The sequence below is a fragment of the Dromiciops gliroides genome, chromosome 4 (assembly GCF_019393635.1).
Source record: "Dromiciops gliroides isolate mDroGli1 chromosome 4, mDroGli1.pri, whole genome shotgun sequence".
Classification (NCBI taxonomy): Eukaryota; Metazoa; Chordata; class Mammalia; order Microbiotheria; family Microbiotheriidae; genus Dromiciops; species Dromiciops gliroides.
This window is the reverse complement of record NC_057864.1, coordinates 191,662,856-191,681,685: the sequence shown is the minus strand read 5'-3', so window position 1 is coordinate 191,681,685 and position 18,830 is coordinate 191,662,856. Positions and strand designations below refer to the sequence as shown.

At 40.2% G+C, this 18,830-nt stretch overlaps 1 protein-coding gene across 4 annotated transcripts in view; it reads left to right on the top strand.

Annotated features, from left to right (window-relative positions):
- GOSR2 (golgi SNAP receptor complex member 2) overlaps positions 1–18,830 on the top strand; it is a 50,596-nt gene that overhangs the window by 10,365 nt on the left and 21,401 nt on the right. Inside the window, exons 2-7 of one of the 4 annotated variants that reach the window (XM_044002132.1) lie at positions 3,264–3,328; positions 6,887–6,995; positions 7,787–7,919; positions 12,167–12,307; positions 14,935–15,040; positions 15,362–17,965. In XM_044002132.1, coding sequence (XP_043858067.1) covers positions 3,264–3,328; positions 6,887–6,995; positions 7,787–7,919; positions 12,167–12,307; positions 14,935–15,040; positions 15,362–15,411 — 604 coding nt within the window. In that variant the 3' untranslated portion in view covers positions 15,412–17,965. Of the gene's footprint in view, positions 1–3,263; positions 3,329–6,886; positions 6,996–7,786; positions 7,920–12,166; positions 12,308–14,934; positions 17,966–18,830 lie in introns of those variants that run through there. The other 3 variants (XR_006356328.1, XM_044002131.1, XM_044002133.1) reach the window with 3 other exon arrangements.

The following is an 18,830-nucleotide window of genomic DNA, read 5'->3' as shown; positions in this document are numbered from 1 at the left end:
TGTTGCAAACTCCAGTGACAGTTTTGCTTGTTTCTCCTGTTGATATTTACCCAAATGCTCTCCACTATGCTTCCCCATTCTGGTTCCTGATTTTCCTCATATGACTGTACCTTCTCAAAGTCCAGCACTAGCCCTTAACTTCATTTTTACTTATGTTACTTCTTTTGAATAAGGCACAGCCACCCAAAGCCACATTCCAGTTATTGGCTTCATTCCACTTCTCAGTGATATCTGTAAAGTAAACTTGTTTGCTTACTTTAGGAATCTGTATAGTTCTTGTTGCCTAAACTTTGGGCATTTGTGTATAGACATTTGAAGGCAAGGGCTTTATCTACCATTTTGGGGGGGGGGTCCTATTCTGCTTTGTGGGCCAGTAGGGAATAAAATCTACTTTCTCTTCCACATGATGGCTCCCCCCCACCCCAATATTTGAGGACAACTATTATGGCTCCCTTCTCCCCACTCCCAAACTTAATATTTTCTTTGCTGGGCTACATATCTCATCCTTTAGCAGTTACTCATATGCAATAACTATCAAATATGTCCTGTGAGGTATGTTTGCCCACATCATTCTATTATTCCTAATTAGAATTGGAAGGGACCTCAGAGACCAACCTACACCTGAATGGAATCCTACTGTAGCATTCCTGACAAGTAGCCATCCTGTCTCTGCTCTCCGGCCTCCAGTCAAGGGAAGGCTATGACCCACCGAGGCAGCTCATTCCAAACTTCATTGTTGGGAAGCTTCCCTTGAGCCTAAATCTACCTCTGTCATTTCTACCTATTGCTCCTAATTCTGCTTTCTGGCCTCTGTAGAATAAATTAATTCCTTTTCCTCATGACAGCCTCTCTGATGTCTAGAGACAGCTATCTTGTCTCCCCTAAGCCTTTCCCAGGTTCAACGTTACAAGTTCCTTTAGCCACTCCTCACAATATGGTTTCCAGGGCCTCCATTTTCCTAGTTCCTTCCAGTGAATGCTCCTCAGCTTGTCAGTACCCTTTCTAAAATATGTTTTCCAAAACTGAAAACATTACTTTAAATATGCTCTGGCCATGAAAAAGTAAAGCAGGACTATCTTCTTTAGTCCTGGATAAGTATGCCTCTCCTAAGGTAGCCGAAGATTGCATTAATTAGCTTTCTATTTACTAGACCTCTAGATATTTTTTAACCTTACTTGCCCCCACCTTGTATTTGTGAAGTTGATTTTCTTGACCCAAATATAAGACTTTACTTTTCTATCTGATCAAGTTCATTTTATTAACTTCAGCCTATTGTGCTAAACTGTCAACATCTTTTTGGATCCTGATTGTTAGCCAATGTATTTGCTGTCTCTCCAAGCTTTGTCATCTCCAGATTTGAAAACTTTGCCGACTCTGCCCTCATCCAAGTCATTGACAAAAATATTAAGCAACAGAGGCTAAGAACCTTTCTGGGCACTAATTCTAAGATGACATCATACCCTTGATGACTAGTCTTTTAAAAATGTCAATGCTTAGCCAGTTCTGTGCTATGATCCAGCACTAAAGCCACTACTCTGATCCAGGTGTTTGTTACCTCAAGCTCAAATGACCACAACAACCTCCTGCCTCCAGTCTGCCACTGTACTACATTCTAGACTCATTATATTGCCATGGTGTTTTTGGATGTGTTAAAATCCCACAGGAGCTTCTGATTGCTTGTTATGTAAAGTCCAAGCTTCATTTATCATACTCCAAGAGCCTGCACTATTCTTTCCTATTCCTTCACTCTTTGGTTTGGATTAGACTCTTCTGCAGTCACCTAAATTTGCTTGCTGTCACCCTCACATGACTTGCTCTCATCATTATATCCTCACCTTCTTTACCAAGTCATGCTATTTCCTGCCTTCAGATGGATGTTCGAAACTCCATCCTTTCATGAAGCATTGCCTACCTAATCATGTATCTCAAAACTCCCTTCACTCAGGCTTTAACCCAGTGACAATGTATACAGGGTCTTAGCTCTATTAACTTGTTTTCCAAGTCATTGAACAAACTTTTTATTAAATGCCTACTATATGAACAGCATTGTACTAGGCTATGAGAATACAAAGATAAAAATGAAGAAATTCCTGCCCTCAAGGAACTTCTTATATTCTTGGGGGGGGGGAGACAAGGCACTTATACAGATAAATATATTTCAGAGTAGGTAGTGAATGAGACAAATGAGAGATCAAAGGGCTTTAAGAATAAATACTTGAAGGGGAAAAAATCTGGGAGAATCAAGAAAGACTTCACAAAGAAAGTGGTACCTGAGTTGGATTCTAAGGGATATCAGTGAAGAAGAAGTCTAGATATGCAAAAGCTCGGAGGTGGGATATGGGATTCCCAGTTGGGGGACCAGCAAGCATATTCATTTGACAGAAAACAAGTGAATGATGAGGAGAAATGTGAAATGACCTTGGAAAGATAGGCCAGATCTGGGCTGTGAAGGACTAAGTGCCAAGCTGAGCAGTTTGCATTTTAGTATAGAGGCATGGAGTCCCTGAAGTTTCTTGAGAAGGGGATTGAGGAGAGGGGAATCACACAGTGATATTTGTGCTTTAGGAAGAGTATTCTGGCAGCAGTTAAAGACGATGGATTCAAGAGGAAAGAGACTGGAAATATCTCTGTTCAAGGGGAAGATTGATCGGGAGTACTGGTCAGAACCTGAATTAGGGTGGTGGCCATGTGCGTGGAGCAATGGGAACAAATGTGAAAGATGTAAAATCTACAAAACTTGGCAACTGATCAGATATAGGAGGTGAGGGAGAGGTAGTAGTCATCCTTATTTCACTGGACAAGCAAAAAGGTTTTATAGCATTTTATCCACTGGCAGCCAATCCTCATTGTCCTTTTTGGCCATTGTCCTCATGGAGATGTCACCCATGAAAGATTTCAATCTTCATTTGTCTTATTTGTAGTCCAAGTTAAGAAAGATTGTGCTTATTGGGCTGGGCCAAGAGAAGTGCTTTTTTAGATCACAATATTTTGAGAAAGACACCTAGAATTGCTTCATATTACAGAATAATAACCCTGTAAAAATTGGGACTTAGAAATAATGCTTTGTCCAAGAAACATGGTACTAGAGTTAAAATACTAGAAATTGCACTTTTCTTGCCTAATGCAGCATACCTACATTATAGTGCAGTTTTTCAGCCAGATCTTAAATCTACTACTTGTTTGCATTTAAAATAGTCTTTCCTGACTGAATAGTTGTTGATTAATTCTAATTCCTTCATTTCCTCTTACCCTTCCTTTGATAGGCAGGTCCATGAGATCCAGTCTCACATGGGACGCCTGGAGACGTCAGACAAGGAGTCTTTGCACCGTGAGTAATTAACTGTGGAGACCAGAGTCCATGCTCTGATGACACAGTGCTAATGGGCTGGGTTTCCTTACTGCATTTTTGCCTAGGGGGCCTAATGATTCAGCTTGAAATGAGTTTTGTAGTTAAGGTGGGCAGTAAAACCCTATGGCAAATTCACTGATTTCCTTGATTATGCACCAAGGAATCCCACAAGTCTTATCCCCCATTACCCCTCCACTCAACCTGACATGGTTCTAGTGAAATGGAAGTGCCTTTCCTTCATCTGTCTTAATCTTATTACATAGTTCTCAGAGGAATGTGCACTGTAAAAATTCAGAGTTCCTGGGATTGGTGATTTTTCTAAGCTGAAACCTATGGCTTTCAGGAGGATTATTCAGAAACTAATAGCAATATTAATTAGTTTTGTTCCCACACCATGATTTCTTTGGGGAAGAATGTGATTTCTTTCTATTAAAAAATCTTTTTTTCTGAGAGAGCAGTATAGTTCATGCTAATTATCCACACATCTCAGTATCCAGGGACCTTCTCCTTGCCTCTCCCCTGTTTGCTGGTGTGTTAACTTGTCTCCTTTCTGCAACTTAGCAACATCTTGTTCATTTGCTTTCTCTTTCCCTCTTCCTTCCAGCCCCACTCCCTTCCCCCCGCTCCCCCCCCCCCCGCCAGTTCTACTTTGATATAACAGCTAGCTGTGAACATGGAAGCATGCTAGACAATGGAATTGAGTATTCAGTATCTATATTTCATACTAGTCTGAAGCTATACTTTAAAGCCTTGGAAACAGCTTGGCTCTTTCCTCTTATGCAGAGTAACCCTTATTTGTTCAGATAGATTTTGCCTCCCAGAAATCATTCTTCCAAGGTATTGAAAAGGGTTCCAGGGATAAGGAAACTGGCTGAATTGATCATATTCTCTCTTGGGATTTTTCCCCTCACTATTAGATTAATACTAGAATGGAGAGATTTTTTTTAGTCTACTTAAGGAAAGCCTTGGAATAATTACACAACAATCCTATGAGATAGGTACTACAATTATCATGGAATTCTTAATTGGAGCATTTTTTCCAATTACATCATGCTTTCCTTCCTTCTTTCATATATATATTTTCCAAACTAATATCACTTCATTTCCCTCAATCAATCTCTCTCTCTCTCTCTCTCTCTCTCTCTCTCTCTCTCTTTCTTTCTCTCTCTCTTTGTCTCACACACAATCACACACACGCAGTTTTTGTGGCTACTGATTTTAAGAACAGACTAGAAGAATGAATAAGTGGAAGGAAGGAGGGAAGGGTGTTTATTAAGCACTTACTGTGTGCCAAGTACTAAGCACTGAAGATACAAATAGTAAAAGTATTTGCTCTTGAAAGAGTTTTCACTTCTCTTGGAAGAGACACCAAAGGGGAGGGTTTCAGCAGCTGAGTAGAGGCTCATCAAGATGCCTGCCTCCCATGGCCCATGATGTTGGGAAGGTGGCAGTGGTCCTAGGGTCAGGATGCAGTGGGAATCCTGGGTTTCTTCAGAAAAACATTCTGAATCAGCAAATACTGCAGTTAGCTTGAAATGTTCAGTTGGCTTCAGATATTCATTTTACTTTTTTCAAGTTAGAAAAAAATCATGTCTCTCAATCTTAAAAAAATTTCTTTAAAAAATAAGATTGTAAACTACCAAAAAATTATTTCATAGAGATGGAAAAAATAATAACAGAATTCATATGAAAGAACAAAAGGTCAAGAGTATCAAGGGAATTAATGGGAAAAAAATGCAAAGGAAGGTGACCTTGCTGTACCAGATCTAAAACTATATCATTTGTTTCTTTGTTTATTTTTGTGTGTGGGCAATGAGGGTTAAGTGACTTGCCCACGGTCACACAGCTAGTAAGTGTCAAGTGTCTGAGTCCAGATTTGAACTCAGGTCCTCCTGAATCCAGGGCTGGTGCTTTATCCACTGCACCACCTAGCTGCCCCTAAAACTATATTATAAAGAAGCAATCATCAAAACTATTTGGTACTGACTAAGAAATAGAAAGGAGGATAAGTGGAATAGGTTAAGCACACAAAACACAGCAGTAAATGAATATAGCTATCTCCTGTTTGATAAACCCAAAGACTCTAGCCTCCAGGATAAGAACTTATTACTATTTGACAAAAATTGGAAAATAGTATGGCAGAAACTAGGCATAGACCCACATCTTACACCGTACACCAAAGTAAAGTCAAAATGGGTACAAGATCTAGACATAAAGGGTGATACCATAGGCAAATTAGAAAAGAAAGGAATAGGGCAGCTAGGTGGCACAGTGGATAAAGCACCAGCCCTGGATTCAGGAGGACCTGAGTTCAAATCTGGCCTCAGACACTTGACACTAACTTAACCCTCATTGCCCTGGAAAAAGAAAGAAAAGGAAGGAATAGTGTACTTGTCAGATGTATGGAGAGAGGAAGACTTTATGACCAAAGATGAGATCGAGAACATTATGAAATGCAGAGTGGATCATTTTGACTACATTAAATTAAAAGGTTTTTGCACAAACAAAACCAATGCAAACAAGATTAGAAAAAAAATATGATTGTTATAGCACTTGATATTTTTTTGTTTTGTTTTTTTTGTTTTGTTTTGTTTTTAATGTATGAGGTATTTTATTTTTTCCATTACATGTAAAGATAGTTCTCAACTTTTGTTTATACATGCTTTACAATTTCAGATTTTTCTCCCTCCCATCCCTCCCTCCCCCCTCCCCTAGACAGCAGGTAATCTGATATAGGTTATATCTATATATCTCTATACATATACATATAGATATATATATATATACACACACACATATATATACACGTAATAACATTAATCCTATTTCTGCATTAATCCTGTTACAAGAGAAAGAATCAGAGCAGTGATGCAAAGCCTCAAAATAGAAAGAAAAAAAAAAAACCAACAGCACCCAAAACAAAAGAAATAATATGGTTCAATCAGCATCTATACTCCACAGTTCTTTCTTTCTTTTTTTTTCTTGGATTTGGAGATTCTCTTCTATCATGAGTTCCCTGGAACTCTTCTGTACCATTGCATTGGTGAGAAGAATATAGTCCATCACAGTAGGTCAACACTCAATGTTGATGATACTGTGTACAATGTTCTTCTGGTTCTGCTCATCTCACTCATCATCAGCTCACATAAGACCCTCCAGGTTTCTCTGAACTCTTCCTGCTCATCATTTCTTACAGCACAATAGTATTCCATTGTATTCATATACCACAACTTGTCCAGCCATTCCCCAATTGATGGGCACCCCCTCAACTTCCAATTCCTTTATAGCACTTGATATTACTGGAGGCAAAGTGCTAAAGTTATTTGTAGGAATAGCATGTTACAAGTTCCTTTCAAAGGGATTGTTTTCTGTGCTTTCCATTGTTACAGCTTGGGTTTTGTTTTGTTTTTTCCTTTTTAAAGTATGTTTTTTTAGTTTGTTAAGTTCTTAGGGAAAAGATGTATTTGCTTGAACTTTCTGATATCATCAGTTCATGATCTCTTTTTCCAGCAATTATATTTCTTCTCTTTTATGTAGTAGTAGAAAATGAAATCCAAGCAAGGATAGACCAGATATTCAGCAGCCTGGAACGCCTGGAGATTTTGTCAAGCAAAGAACCCCCTAATAAGCGCCAGAATGCCAAACTGTAAGTGCTAGAGCCTTTTCAAGGACTGTGGTGGTTGGGTGTCAGTCTCCTGGGGCAGGCCTCTCTCATAGTGCTAGAAGCTGTACTTCGCAGGTGCAGCAGTAGCAGGCTCTAGGAGGGGAGGCTGCCAGGGAGATGGGCTTCTCAGAAGTCAGGTGCTCACTCCCCTCACTGCACATCTTCTTGATGGCGGATCCCCCAAACTGGGTGTTTCTGGCTTTAGAGTAAGAAGAAAAGGGGCCAGAATCAGGGCCTTCGGCGGCTGCCGCCTGGTCACCTTTGCTATGGTTTCTGATTCCCACTGAGTTCCTAGGTCAAAATACAATCTTGTTCTTAATCTCCTACACCAATCAATTCATAATTAAAATACTGATCTAACATTTGCTACCCGGCCATGAAATTAAAATGTAAACTACCCCAACTTCCAAAGGTTTTCTAAATCTTTATTGACAGTTTGCACTGATACTGCCCTTGGGCCCCTTACAGCAAAGGAATAAAGGTCAGAAAGAGTTCATCAGACCTGTTTCCTGTCACCTGCTCCCTGTCCTGCCTTCAGAGTCATGAGCCAGCAGACACTGAAGTAGAGTGGCTGTGCCCTGGATGTGGCACATCCCTAATCCAGCCACAGGCGGCCACTTCAATTTTCAACATCATTGATCAAAATCAGGTTTTTACTGAGGGAGGGGGAGTGGGGGAAGGAGAAAAAAATGTTCCATCCTAAATAAATATTTTGGCTGCTTCAAATTTTTCTTTGTTTTGAAATTTAATCTGTCTTCATCACTTTTTTCTAGCCGTGTCGACCAGTTAAAGTATGACGTCCAGCACCTGCAGACTGCACTTAGGAATTTCCAGCATCGGCGATATACAAGGGAGCAGCAGGAGAGGCAGAGAGAAGAACTTCTGGCAAGAACCTTCACCACAAATGTAAGTCAGTAAGCCAGTTGTTCCAAGCCACTGTGAGGGGTGGAGGTGTGGGGGTTCGGGTACTAGTTGTTACTTTGCTGGGGCCAGAAGGCTTAGGGAGTGACTTTAGGAGCAATGGCGAAGGCCTACTGGAAAGGACAGGGGCCTGCCTTCATTGACACAGAGAAACAATGTGTGTTGGACTCCTTTTGCTAAAGATTTAAGAAAGAAGCAGTTAAATTAAGAGAAGGTACAGAAGTAAGATTTACCTGGCTGAAGTATTCAAGTATAAGAAGAAATGTGTAAGTTCATGTGGTGGAAAAAAATGTTCTAATCATATCTGATCAGATGATTAAGATTTAAACAGCTCATAAGGAAGGCAGCATTTGAAAGCTGCTGATTCAGACAGTTGCTGTTGTGCTTCAGGGGATAGGTTAGGCTCATGTCTAGTGATTTATGATGCTAAAACACTTAACATAATGGGAATACTAATAATGATAGTACAGAGCTATTTTACAAAAGAGGAAACTGAGCCCTGGAGAAGTTAAATGATTTTCATGGCTAGTATAATGGATTTAAGACTTAAGCCCAGGGCATCTTTTTGTTGTTGTTGTTTCCATGCTAAGTAGCAATTTAGAGGCATTTGTTAACAGTTTGCTTTTGCCCGGACTGCCAGAATTCAGCTTGGTTTGAAAGTGACCTGTTGGTTTTTATGAATAGATTTCTTTTGTCTACATTCTTGAACATTTTTAGCTTTTAAAAGTTAAATTGTTTAATATAGAACTTCTTTCATGCACAATCGTGTGCATGAAATGTTTTGCAAGGTGAGTTATTTATGGTGACATCTTTTCCTGTACTTTCACTAAAGAGACCTGTCAGAACCCAGACTTGGCACTTGCTGGATAATTCTCATTGTTACCATTGCCCATCAAAGTGAATTGCCCAAATGTGTTGGAATAAGTCTGTTTAGTTTCTTTTTCTTCAAAGTAAGTTGTCTCCTATGGCTGCCAAGTAAGTTATGAATTATTCTACAATGTGATAAGAAACTATGTAAGACTTACCATAGGGGCAGCTAGATGGCGCAATGGATAGAGCGCCGGCCCTGGAGTCAGGAGTACCTGAGTTCAAATCCAGCCTCAGACACTTAACACTTACTAGCTGTGTGACCCTGGGCAAGTCACTTAACCCCAATTGCCTCACTAAAAAAAACAAACAAACAAACAAGACTTAGCATAATTGTCAAGTTATTTTCAATGTTTGGTAGGCATTCTGAATTTAGTCTCTTAAGATGAAAGGATTCCTTGCAGTCAAAGATCATGTTTTTCTCTCAATAATAGTACCTAATATGTGTGTTCTGACCTTATTAATACTCAATAAGTTCTGGCTGATTGAATGTACTTCTACTGGGACCTTGTGATGTTTATAAGACAGCAATCCATCTTTCTGTGAGATAGGAACCATATTGTCTGAACCCTATAACATATTCTGACACACTAGTCTTATGGAAGTAACCAGCCTATGATCTCCTGGCACAGAAGATGGTGAATGCTTTCTTTTTTCTCTCTTTCTTTTTTTTTTTTTTTAAACTGGACCAGTTATTTCATCAGTGATGAATTCCTTCTGCCAAACCAGATTACACCTGCTCTTCAACTTAGAGTCTAGAAAGCCTGGGGCCTTGAGAGATTAAGGGGCTTGCCCAGGGCATCACACATAGCCAGGACTTGAACCTGGGGCTTCCTAACTTCAGGGCTGGTTCTGCACTATGCCAGGTTGCCTCTAGAGATGCTACAGATAATAAAAGGGACTGGCATTTATGTAACACTTGAAGGCTTACAAAGCATTTTTCAAAAAAACACCTTGTGAGGCATGTAGTACCACAACTCCAGACCCCATATTATAGGTGAGAAAGCTTTCTGTCTGAATGGTTAAGTGACTTGCCCATGATCAACCCAGCAAGTAAGTGCTTGAGGCAGGATTTGAACCTAGATTTCTTGAACATTTTCTACTACACCTAGGTATTAAAGAAGCATATAGAACCTCAAAAAATAGGCATGGTGTAGGCATTTAATGCTTACTGAACAAATGGACAAAGAACCAGAGTTTATTCAGGCAGTTGATGCTTATTGAGTGCCTATTGTGTGTTGAGCATAGTACTAGACTACAGTTGCTTCTAAAGATCTAGTGCTGGTCCCTAGGCCCCTCTGAGCCTTTATCAACTTCTCAGGGCACCAACTCCTTCCTAAAATGTATTCAGGAGACCTTTGTCTTTGACCCCATAACTTTTTTTTTTTTTAATGGAGCAGTGAGGGTTAAGTGACTTGGCCAGAGTCACACAGCTAGTAAGTGTAAAGTGTCTGAGGCCAGATTTGTACTCGGGTCCTCCTGAATCCAGGGCTGGTGCTTTATCCATTGCACCACCTAGCTGCCCTTGACCCCATAGCTTTTACCTTTCATTATTTTCTAGAGTTCTGGTCACTGAAACCCAGCTTGAAAGAATGAATTTCTTGAACCTTCTGGCCTTTGGACCTTCTCAGCTCCCTCTGTTCCATGCTCTGCCACACCCAATCCTAATTAACTTCCTATTCACCTGCTACCATCTTGGTGCCTGGTTCCAGTACCCACCTCATCATTTTTCTTCCAATCCCAGCTGCTATGTACACCAGATGACAAGAGGACATTTTCTATGGTTTATTTATAAGGAAAAAAGATAAAAGTGGAGAAACAATGTACTAGGAAAAGGGTAATTTGAAATCCTAATGAAAGTAACTCCCCCCCCCCCCCCATGGGGCAGCTAGGTGGTGCCGTGGATAGAGCACGGGCCCTGGAGTCAGGAGGACCTGATTTCGAATCTGACCTCAGACTCTTGACACTTACTAGCTGTGTGACCCTGGCCAAGTCACTTAACCCCTATTGCCTCACCAAAAAAAAAAAAATACCCGGCCCAGACTGGATTACACCAAACTTTTCCACTTTTCTGTCTAGCTTCATTTTCCTGTTTCCTTGTGTGCCCTCTGTTTCTGCCACTGAATACTTTCATTGATTCAGAGTTGGCCCACCTGGGTACATAGAGTCAAACCTATTGGTCTTAATCTCAGACTCAGTCTTTGCTAGAGACAGGCTGAAAATCTCCAACTTCATGCCTGGTACACATTAAATGCTTAATAAATATTCTATTGACTTTCTTAGTCAAACTAGAAGCTTCCTGAGTACAAGGAGGGGTTTTGATGCTCTATGTCTGTTATTATGAAATCCCTCAGTTAACCAGATCCTTCTGTCAAATAGGAAAGGGGATAAAAAAAGTGATCACATGCAATTAAAACATTTCCCATTATACCCCAAACTGAAAACGAACCCCTGTACACAAAGAGAAGCCCTTCTATTCCCTCAACACTGTTACAGGACGAGAGTGGTAGAAATCACATTTGCAGAGGCAAATTGAAGACATAAACATGCAGCAGCTGTTCAGGATTTTGATGGTAGTCAGTCAGTGTTCTGATCTCAGTAGCACATCCAGCAAAGGATTAAGCTGGAAAAACAGTACTAATGGACAATGGTTCTTCTGTGTCAAGATCACCTTCACCATAAGTAAAGTTATCTTTAGAACAATGAATTTCAGACACATACTTGGAAATGGGCATACCCCTCGTAAGTTTACTTTGTTCCCTCTACAATTGCATTTTTTTATTCACTCAAAAAACGTGTTTTTATGAATATAATGCTGCCGGGCTCTTTGGGCAATTTAGAAGAGGTGAAGACAGTATCTACCCTTAGGGAGCTTGCAGACTAGTTGAATGGATAGTCAGTCCATGCACAAAGTAACTAAAGAATAGAAACAAGTGTTTCACAACCTCCTCCTGAGAAAAAGTGAAGTGAAAGGAGTGTATGGCCAGATCTTAAAAGAAGTGATCCTTATGTATCAGCAAAGAGGAAGAAAGGAATTTTTTCCTAGGCCAGGCCTGAGGCAGGTGAAGGAAGGAGTCTTATGTAAACAGGCCTTAGCAGGAGGTGTGCCAGTGCAGTACAGTGACAGTAAAGGCCTAAATTGGGAAGTAATGGGAATTTCTTCTTCCACTGCAGGAACACCTGCTATTCCCAACCCTGAATTTTGAATTTCTTTTTTTTCCCTCTGTATCGTTTGAGTTTTGCTCTCCTGCTTACTGCCAACCTTAGGGTTTAATGTAGCCAAAAGGGTTAGTGATGGGGCCCTAGGGGATTGGATGAGCGAGCAAGCAGGCAAGGTTAATTGAGACCCTGCATTTCCTCCACAGGACTCTGATACCACCATACCCATGGATGAATCACTGCAGTTTAATTCTTCCCTCCAGAAAGTTCACCACGGCATGGATGACCTCATTGGAGGCGGGCACAGTATTCTGGAGGGACTGAGGGCACAGAGAATGACCCTGAAGGTGGGGTTCCTTCTAGGGAATGGGGCCAGAGCCACTTGCTTGGGTCTCATCCAGCAGTCCATTACTTAAGGTTGTTTTGATTTCCCTGATGACATTTTTTTGTTTTTCAGGTTTGTTTTTTGCTTAAGCTTCCTTCAGACCTTAATGTGTGTGATAAAATCTTCAAGTTTTAAATTTCTAATCAGATCGATACTTGTCACTTGTATTAAAAGTTAATTTTGGTGAACTGTTAGGATAATCCAAAAGATCTCCAAACTCCTCTTGCTGTTAAGCATTTCCTGGTTCTTTTCTTACCTTACTTTTGAATGAAGCATGGAGCAGAAAATTGGCTCTTGGTCTGTGACATGGCCATACTTTGAGGGAAATATTTAGATGTCTTTTTTTGCCCTCAGTCTCTTCTTTTCCTGAGCTTGTGAGGTCCTTGTAAAAATGACTGGTGAAACTGCCCTGTTCAGGTAGGTGGCATAGTGCAGTAGGAAGGACCCTGAATTTGGGTTGAGAGAGCCTGGATTCAAATTCCAGTTCTGCTATTTAACTAGCTGTGTGACCTTGGGCAAGTCATAATACTCTGGGTCTCAGTTTCCAGATGAGAGGGTTCCAGTAGTTGTCCTCTAAGCTTTCCTCCTGCTCTAAATCTGTGATCTTGTAGGAAGCATGTGTGTAAACATATGTACAAGCTCATAAGGTCCATTAACTACAGGTGGGTAATTATTTAAATCATGAGAAATACAGTTATGCATTGATACTGTCGTGGGGATCGTGCAAAGAATAGAAAATCCCAAAGAAAATCCTCCAAGGCCCAACTACCTCATTCCAAATTCCGCTTCATACTGAAATGTAAAGATTGTAGCAAAGATCTGGTTTAGGGATTCCGATCCTCCTTATGTCCTCCAACAAATAGCCACAATTCCCTCCTTCTCTAGCTCTAGGCAATCCAGGAAGCAATGGCACTGGTGAGGTGAAAAGGCCTTGGGAGCTTTTTACCAAAACATTACATCTTCCTGATATCAATTATGATACTTCAGCCCCAGCCCTTTTCCTGTATGGCCCCATAGGGAATAGGATGTGGTTTATGCCCATTATCAGGGTGGAGCCCCATGAGAATGAAGTGCTTTTAGCCACAGAATGTGAGAAACAGTTACTAGGAAATGGACCTTTTCTCTAAGTTTTTGTTGGAACAAAGCAAGCCTGGTAAATATCAGTAGTCCATCACCCTCGAGGTTTTATTCCATTGAGCTGAATTTGGTATACCCCATCCATTCATTGGATGGCAGCATTGATGTAGAGTCAGCTCTGCCTGATTACTTAGTGTCTATCATCCTCTTAAGGGTGCTGCCCCATTTGTTGGTTTGATCGAGTCATGGCCAGGGGCACCCAGAGGTATTCTGACTGTAGTCACTCTTAGAGCACTATTCCAGAACAGTGCCCAAAGAGCAGTGCTATGAAGTGGTTCACTGTCAGTCATAGTCATACCTTACTGTTGAAGCATGCTTCAAAGGCATGTTCATACTCAGAACCAGCCTTATGAAGGAGGAATGTTCTTCTACTGGCCATTCCTGCCCATTAGGCCATTACCTGCAATATAATACATCCCCAAAGGTGATTGTTACGGTTTTGAGATTTTTTTAAAATTCCGAGTATTACACTGCCAGAGGATTTTGCTTTTCTTTCTCATTTGAAAGGACAGAAGAGAATACTTTAATGAAATGTGGCAGCAGGTGTCCTGATTATCATAAACGACAAACCAGTTTTTTCGAACACAAGGCCATTTTCAGCAAATCTTGGACTCTTTGGTCTCTAGACCACACCATGCAGTGGAAAAATTACTTGCCTTTTGGAGCCAAGAAAAATATCTAGTTCATTAGATCATTATATTCACACATGTCATCACCACCTACCTGCTACAGAATAAAAGAACACTGCTCATATTTCCTTTAATGCCAGGCTTAAGTGAGAGCAACTGCTTTATGCAGTGAGGCTATTACTGGTGTCCAGGAAGAACGACAGTGGTTCACATGCACACACTGCCTCCATGTCCTATGGACTTCTTCATCTTCTCTCTTCTCACTTCCTGTTTCATCCTTCAGTCACCCTGATCTAGATTCATCTCAGAAATATATGTTGGATATTATCACAATAGTAAAAATAGGCTGAATTCCCCATCTCCTTTCTCCTTCCCAAAGAATTTTCTTACATAAAACCCCAGTGCAACCTATAATACTAAAAATAATTAAAACATCTTTATTGGTTTTGAAAGTTTTTCACTTTCATGATAAGTATTTTTTTTTTGGTTTCCATAGTACATTATGCATGAACTGTGTACTCCCCACTTCAGTCCCATCCCTACTACACAGACTAAATTTAGTGGAGTTCCTACAGACTGATCAAGCTAGAGTGGATGAACCAGCTGACCTCAAAATTTATTGCAGGGGGCAGAGAATGAACCAGTATATAAGGAAAGTTTTTATTGTGGTTGTCTTTATTTTCTTTTCTTTTGGGGATAAACAAGAAGATGCCTGTTGATTAAGTCTCTCTCTCTCTATCAATTATACACAAACATACACTCCCACATGCAGAATGGGAAAAGCTCATGTATTTTTTTTTCTTTTCTTTCTCATTGGTCCCAGGGTACTCAGAAGAAGATCCTGGATATTGCTAACATGCTGGGGTTATCCAACACTGTCATGCGCCTTATTGAGAAGCGGGCCTTTCAAGACAAGTACTTCATGATAGGTGGGATGCTACTCACCTGTGTGATCATGTTTCTGGTGGTGCAGTATTTGACATGAGCAAGCAGAGCCCAGTGACTGGAAAGTGTTTCCATCTTGTGTGCATGCATGTGTGCATGTGTGCGTGTGTGCATGCATGCGTGTGTGTGTGTGTGTGTGTGTGTGTGTGTGTGTGTGTGAGAGAGAGAGAGAGAGAGAGAGAGAGCGCGCGCCTGCCTTTTGAAATATACTGCCTATCGTAACTGTGAATGCCACTTTAGACTAATTTTCATCTATAACCCAACGGGAATTTCAAAACAACTCTTGTTTTCTTTAACCCCCTTAGAGGGGAAAGCCAAGACCACTCAAGAAGCTTTGTTCTTGGGAACCAAGTGACCTCGCCCACCCTGATCTGGGGGAGGAAAAGAAAAAGTGAAATGCCTTAGATGATTTTGCCCACACAGCCTGTGTTTTATATCTGAAGAATCTGAAGACATTAACCTTGGTGACAAGAAGACTCAAACACTTGTGGTAGTAGACCATAGTGATGGAGTGAGGGGGCACTGAACAGATTGGAACAGGTACCTCTCCAAAAGTCAATAAGGGAAAAATTAGATATCCATTTCTTACAGCAGTGACAAGAAGATTAGTGTACCTGCTTTTTGCAATTATTGTACCCCTTCACCCCCCCTTCCCCCCAAAAAAATAGGTGTACAGATTGAACCTACCCAGCTCACAGGGCAGCCTAGTGCTTTTTAACATTCCCCCTGGAGCCATTAACCATCAACACAGGAAGAAGAGAAAAAATGAAGACACTGTTAACAATGAGTTAATTATTACACGTTAGTGTTTTCCTTTTTAATGTTATTTGATACTGTTTGGATTTAAGACTGTAGGTTTTAATATTTTGGTGTATATATATATATATAAAATAGAATGGGTTTTGCTTCACTCAGTTCTTGAGGTTCACAAAGTGTAGCTCACATGGAAAGCATTCTGCCACAATTCTCCCTTCCATTTTCTCTTATTCTTGAGCCACAGAAGTGGGATTTGAAGGCAAAATCTGAGCATAGAACAATAATTTACCCATTTCAGGTTACCTCTGGTCTTGTAGCAGCTTCAATTCACCTAGAATCTTCTTCCCCAAAACATCTTAATAGCTGCCAGTGGCTCTGAATCTCTTTGTATTACCCACTGGAGGGTGGAAATCAAAAGGTTTGTCTTAAGCCCCAACTAAGGGGATTTATTATTGGAAATAAGAGTTCTGTGGCATAGATTTCCCCTCAGAGGTAGCTAGCCTCTTCCAAGGCCACATAGCCTTATAGCAAGGCTCTAAAGTACTCTTAATACATTTTCCTTTAACTATATCTTTGTCAATCCCCTTCCTACTGCTTCCTGTACTACTTAGCTGTCTCTTGAGCTGCCTCCTCTGTTTATTTTTCTCCTTCCTTTCTGTTCAGTTCCCTTCCCCTTATTTTGTCCTCTGCTTGCTTCTGTAAATATATCTTCCTCTTCTTAATACATGGGACTACCCTTGTGAAAACCAATAGTTTTTCATTGATACAGATTTTTAACACTGCAATGGGGGTCATGCATAGGCCGAATACTAGGTTGTACACCTGTTTTGACAAATGGAGTTTCTGATGATCTATGCCAGGAATTCCTCAGTTTCTAAAGGAGAGAAATGGCTCTTCAGTTTGGTTTTGGGGATCTAGCTGAAAAAAATGGAAATAATACTTCAGACAGTAGATGTTGGTAAGCTCCTTAGAATTGAAGGCTTTTGCCAGTCTATAGAGGGACTCTTTAAAATGCACAGATTCCAGAGTCCAAGGTCTTTTAGAAACCCTATCCTCTGAATATGCTGAAATCACTAGGCTACTTTGATGAAAATTTTGGTTTATGGTATAGAGGTATGGGCCCTTCCTGGGCATGGAATCTGGCAGTATCAGAAACCCCCAGGTCTTAACACTTTGTAATTGCAGTGATATGCTTCTGCACCATTAGGTTTGCTTACAGTTTGTGACCTGACAGTCCAGAAGTGGGTGGGTGTGACTTGAGGGGCACAGTAACCATCCATAACCATTTCTGTCTACTCTATAATAAAGCAATACTGAGGGAGGAATATCTTCACTTTCAAGAGCTATAGCTACCATATTAACTGGGATGCATTGTATCTTGAGTCCACCCCTCTCTACCCCTTAACTACCTCTGAAAAGCTAGTATGATGATTTTCCTTTATACCAACCAGCAGCACTGTCTGAAATACCAGTGGATCTGTTATTGTGAGCCTAGACCCTTTGCTGGGGATAGAGCACCCTCTAGTGGAACAGAAACAATTCTGCTTTGGGAACTATCAACCGAAGAAGGCTCTCTCTTGACTTATACTGAAATTTTGTGATATCAGTTATTGTTTCAAATAAGTGGAATGTCAGAAAGGAACTTGGACGTGTTTTTTGATATACTTGCCATCATACATTATACTTGGTATAATGCTTTTTGTTGTATGTCAGGTATACCTCTACTTCTAAGAAAATCCAAACTTTAAAATAAAAAAAGTGGAGGGAACAATGGGGAATTATTGGCCTGATAAATGGATTCTTTGCTTTACAAAAATGATTCTCTAAGACTCAGAAGACCTGAGTTCTAGACCTGGTTTTGCCATTAATTAGCTGTGTATTGACTTTGACCTTTCTGAACTTCAGTTTACTCTTGTATAATGAGTTTGGCCTAGATCTCTAAGGACCCTTAAAACTGTAGAATTCTCTGGTTCTTTGAAATGGCTTGTTCTGTTAATGAATTTAAAATACATTTGTTTCACGAGAGGGTTGGAGCAGATGATCAGGCAGGGGGGTACAAGCCATATGTGATATTCTGTGGTTTCAGATTTGGTTTGCAAACATTGGATTTATACCCAATATGTCAACTGAATAAAATGAGATATAACTAAAAATTGTATTTCTTATAAAGGGATCTGACAGACATTGTTAATGGCCAAGATGCAGAATTACAGAATATCTGATCTGGAAGGAACCATAGAGATGCTCTATTCTAGGTGTTTTTAAGCTGAGAACTGTAACTGTTTTTGTTTTGTTTTGTTAATTTTACCTCAATATAATCAACTTCCTTTGAAATTCCATTTATTTTATGCATTTCAACACATTATTCTGAGAAGGAAGGGTTCATTAGGTTTTACCAGATTACCGCAGGGGGTCCATAATATGAAAGAAGGTTACTTTCTCCCACCTCCCATCCCACTCTAGTCCAACTCTTTTTTTGTAGAAGAGGAAACTTAAGTTCTCAGTTTTAGTGATTTGACTAAATGTTCACAGCTAGTAAGTGGGTGAAGCCAGAGCTTGAATGCAAGTCTTCTGACAGCAAGTCCATAACTCTGCCTGTACTTCCTCCTTTATGTATTTTAACTAAACAATGGCTAATGTCCAAATGAGGAGAACAGTGGAGTCATTAATTTTGTTGCTTTGTACATTTTATCTATGGCTAATTAATTGCCCTCTTTGTATGAGAGATGTCAATACATGAAAATACTTGCTCAGGTACCTTCTTGCTGTGAAAAAAAAAAAAAGATTTGTGGAAATTAGTAATAACTTACTGGCGCCCTTTAATTGTCAGTGCCTCTTCCTTAATCTAGGAAGTCAAGGTGGAACCAAACATCATTCTTAAATTTTCCAGCTGTGGATGTTAGGTCTTTAACCAGGCTACATAGGAGATAATATTATGAAATGAGAGTGGATATCATGACCAGTTTGTGGAGTCACATTATAAATACCTAATTAATTTGCATGTATGTATGTATGTAT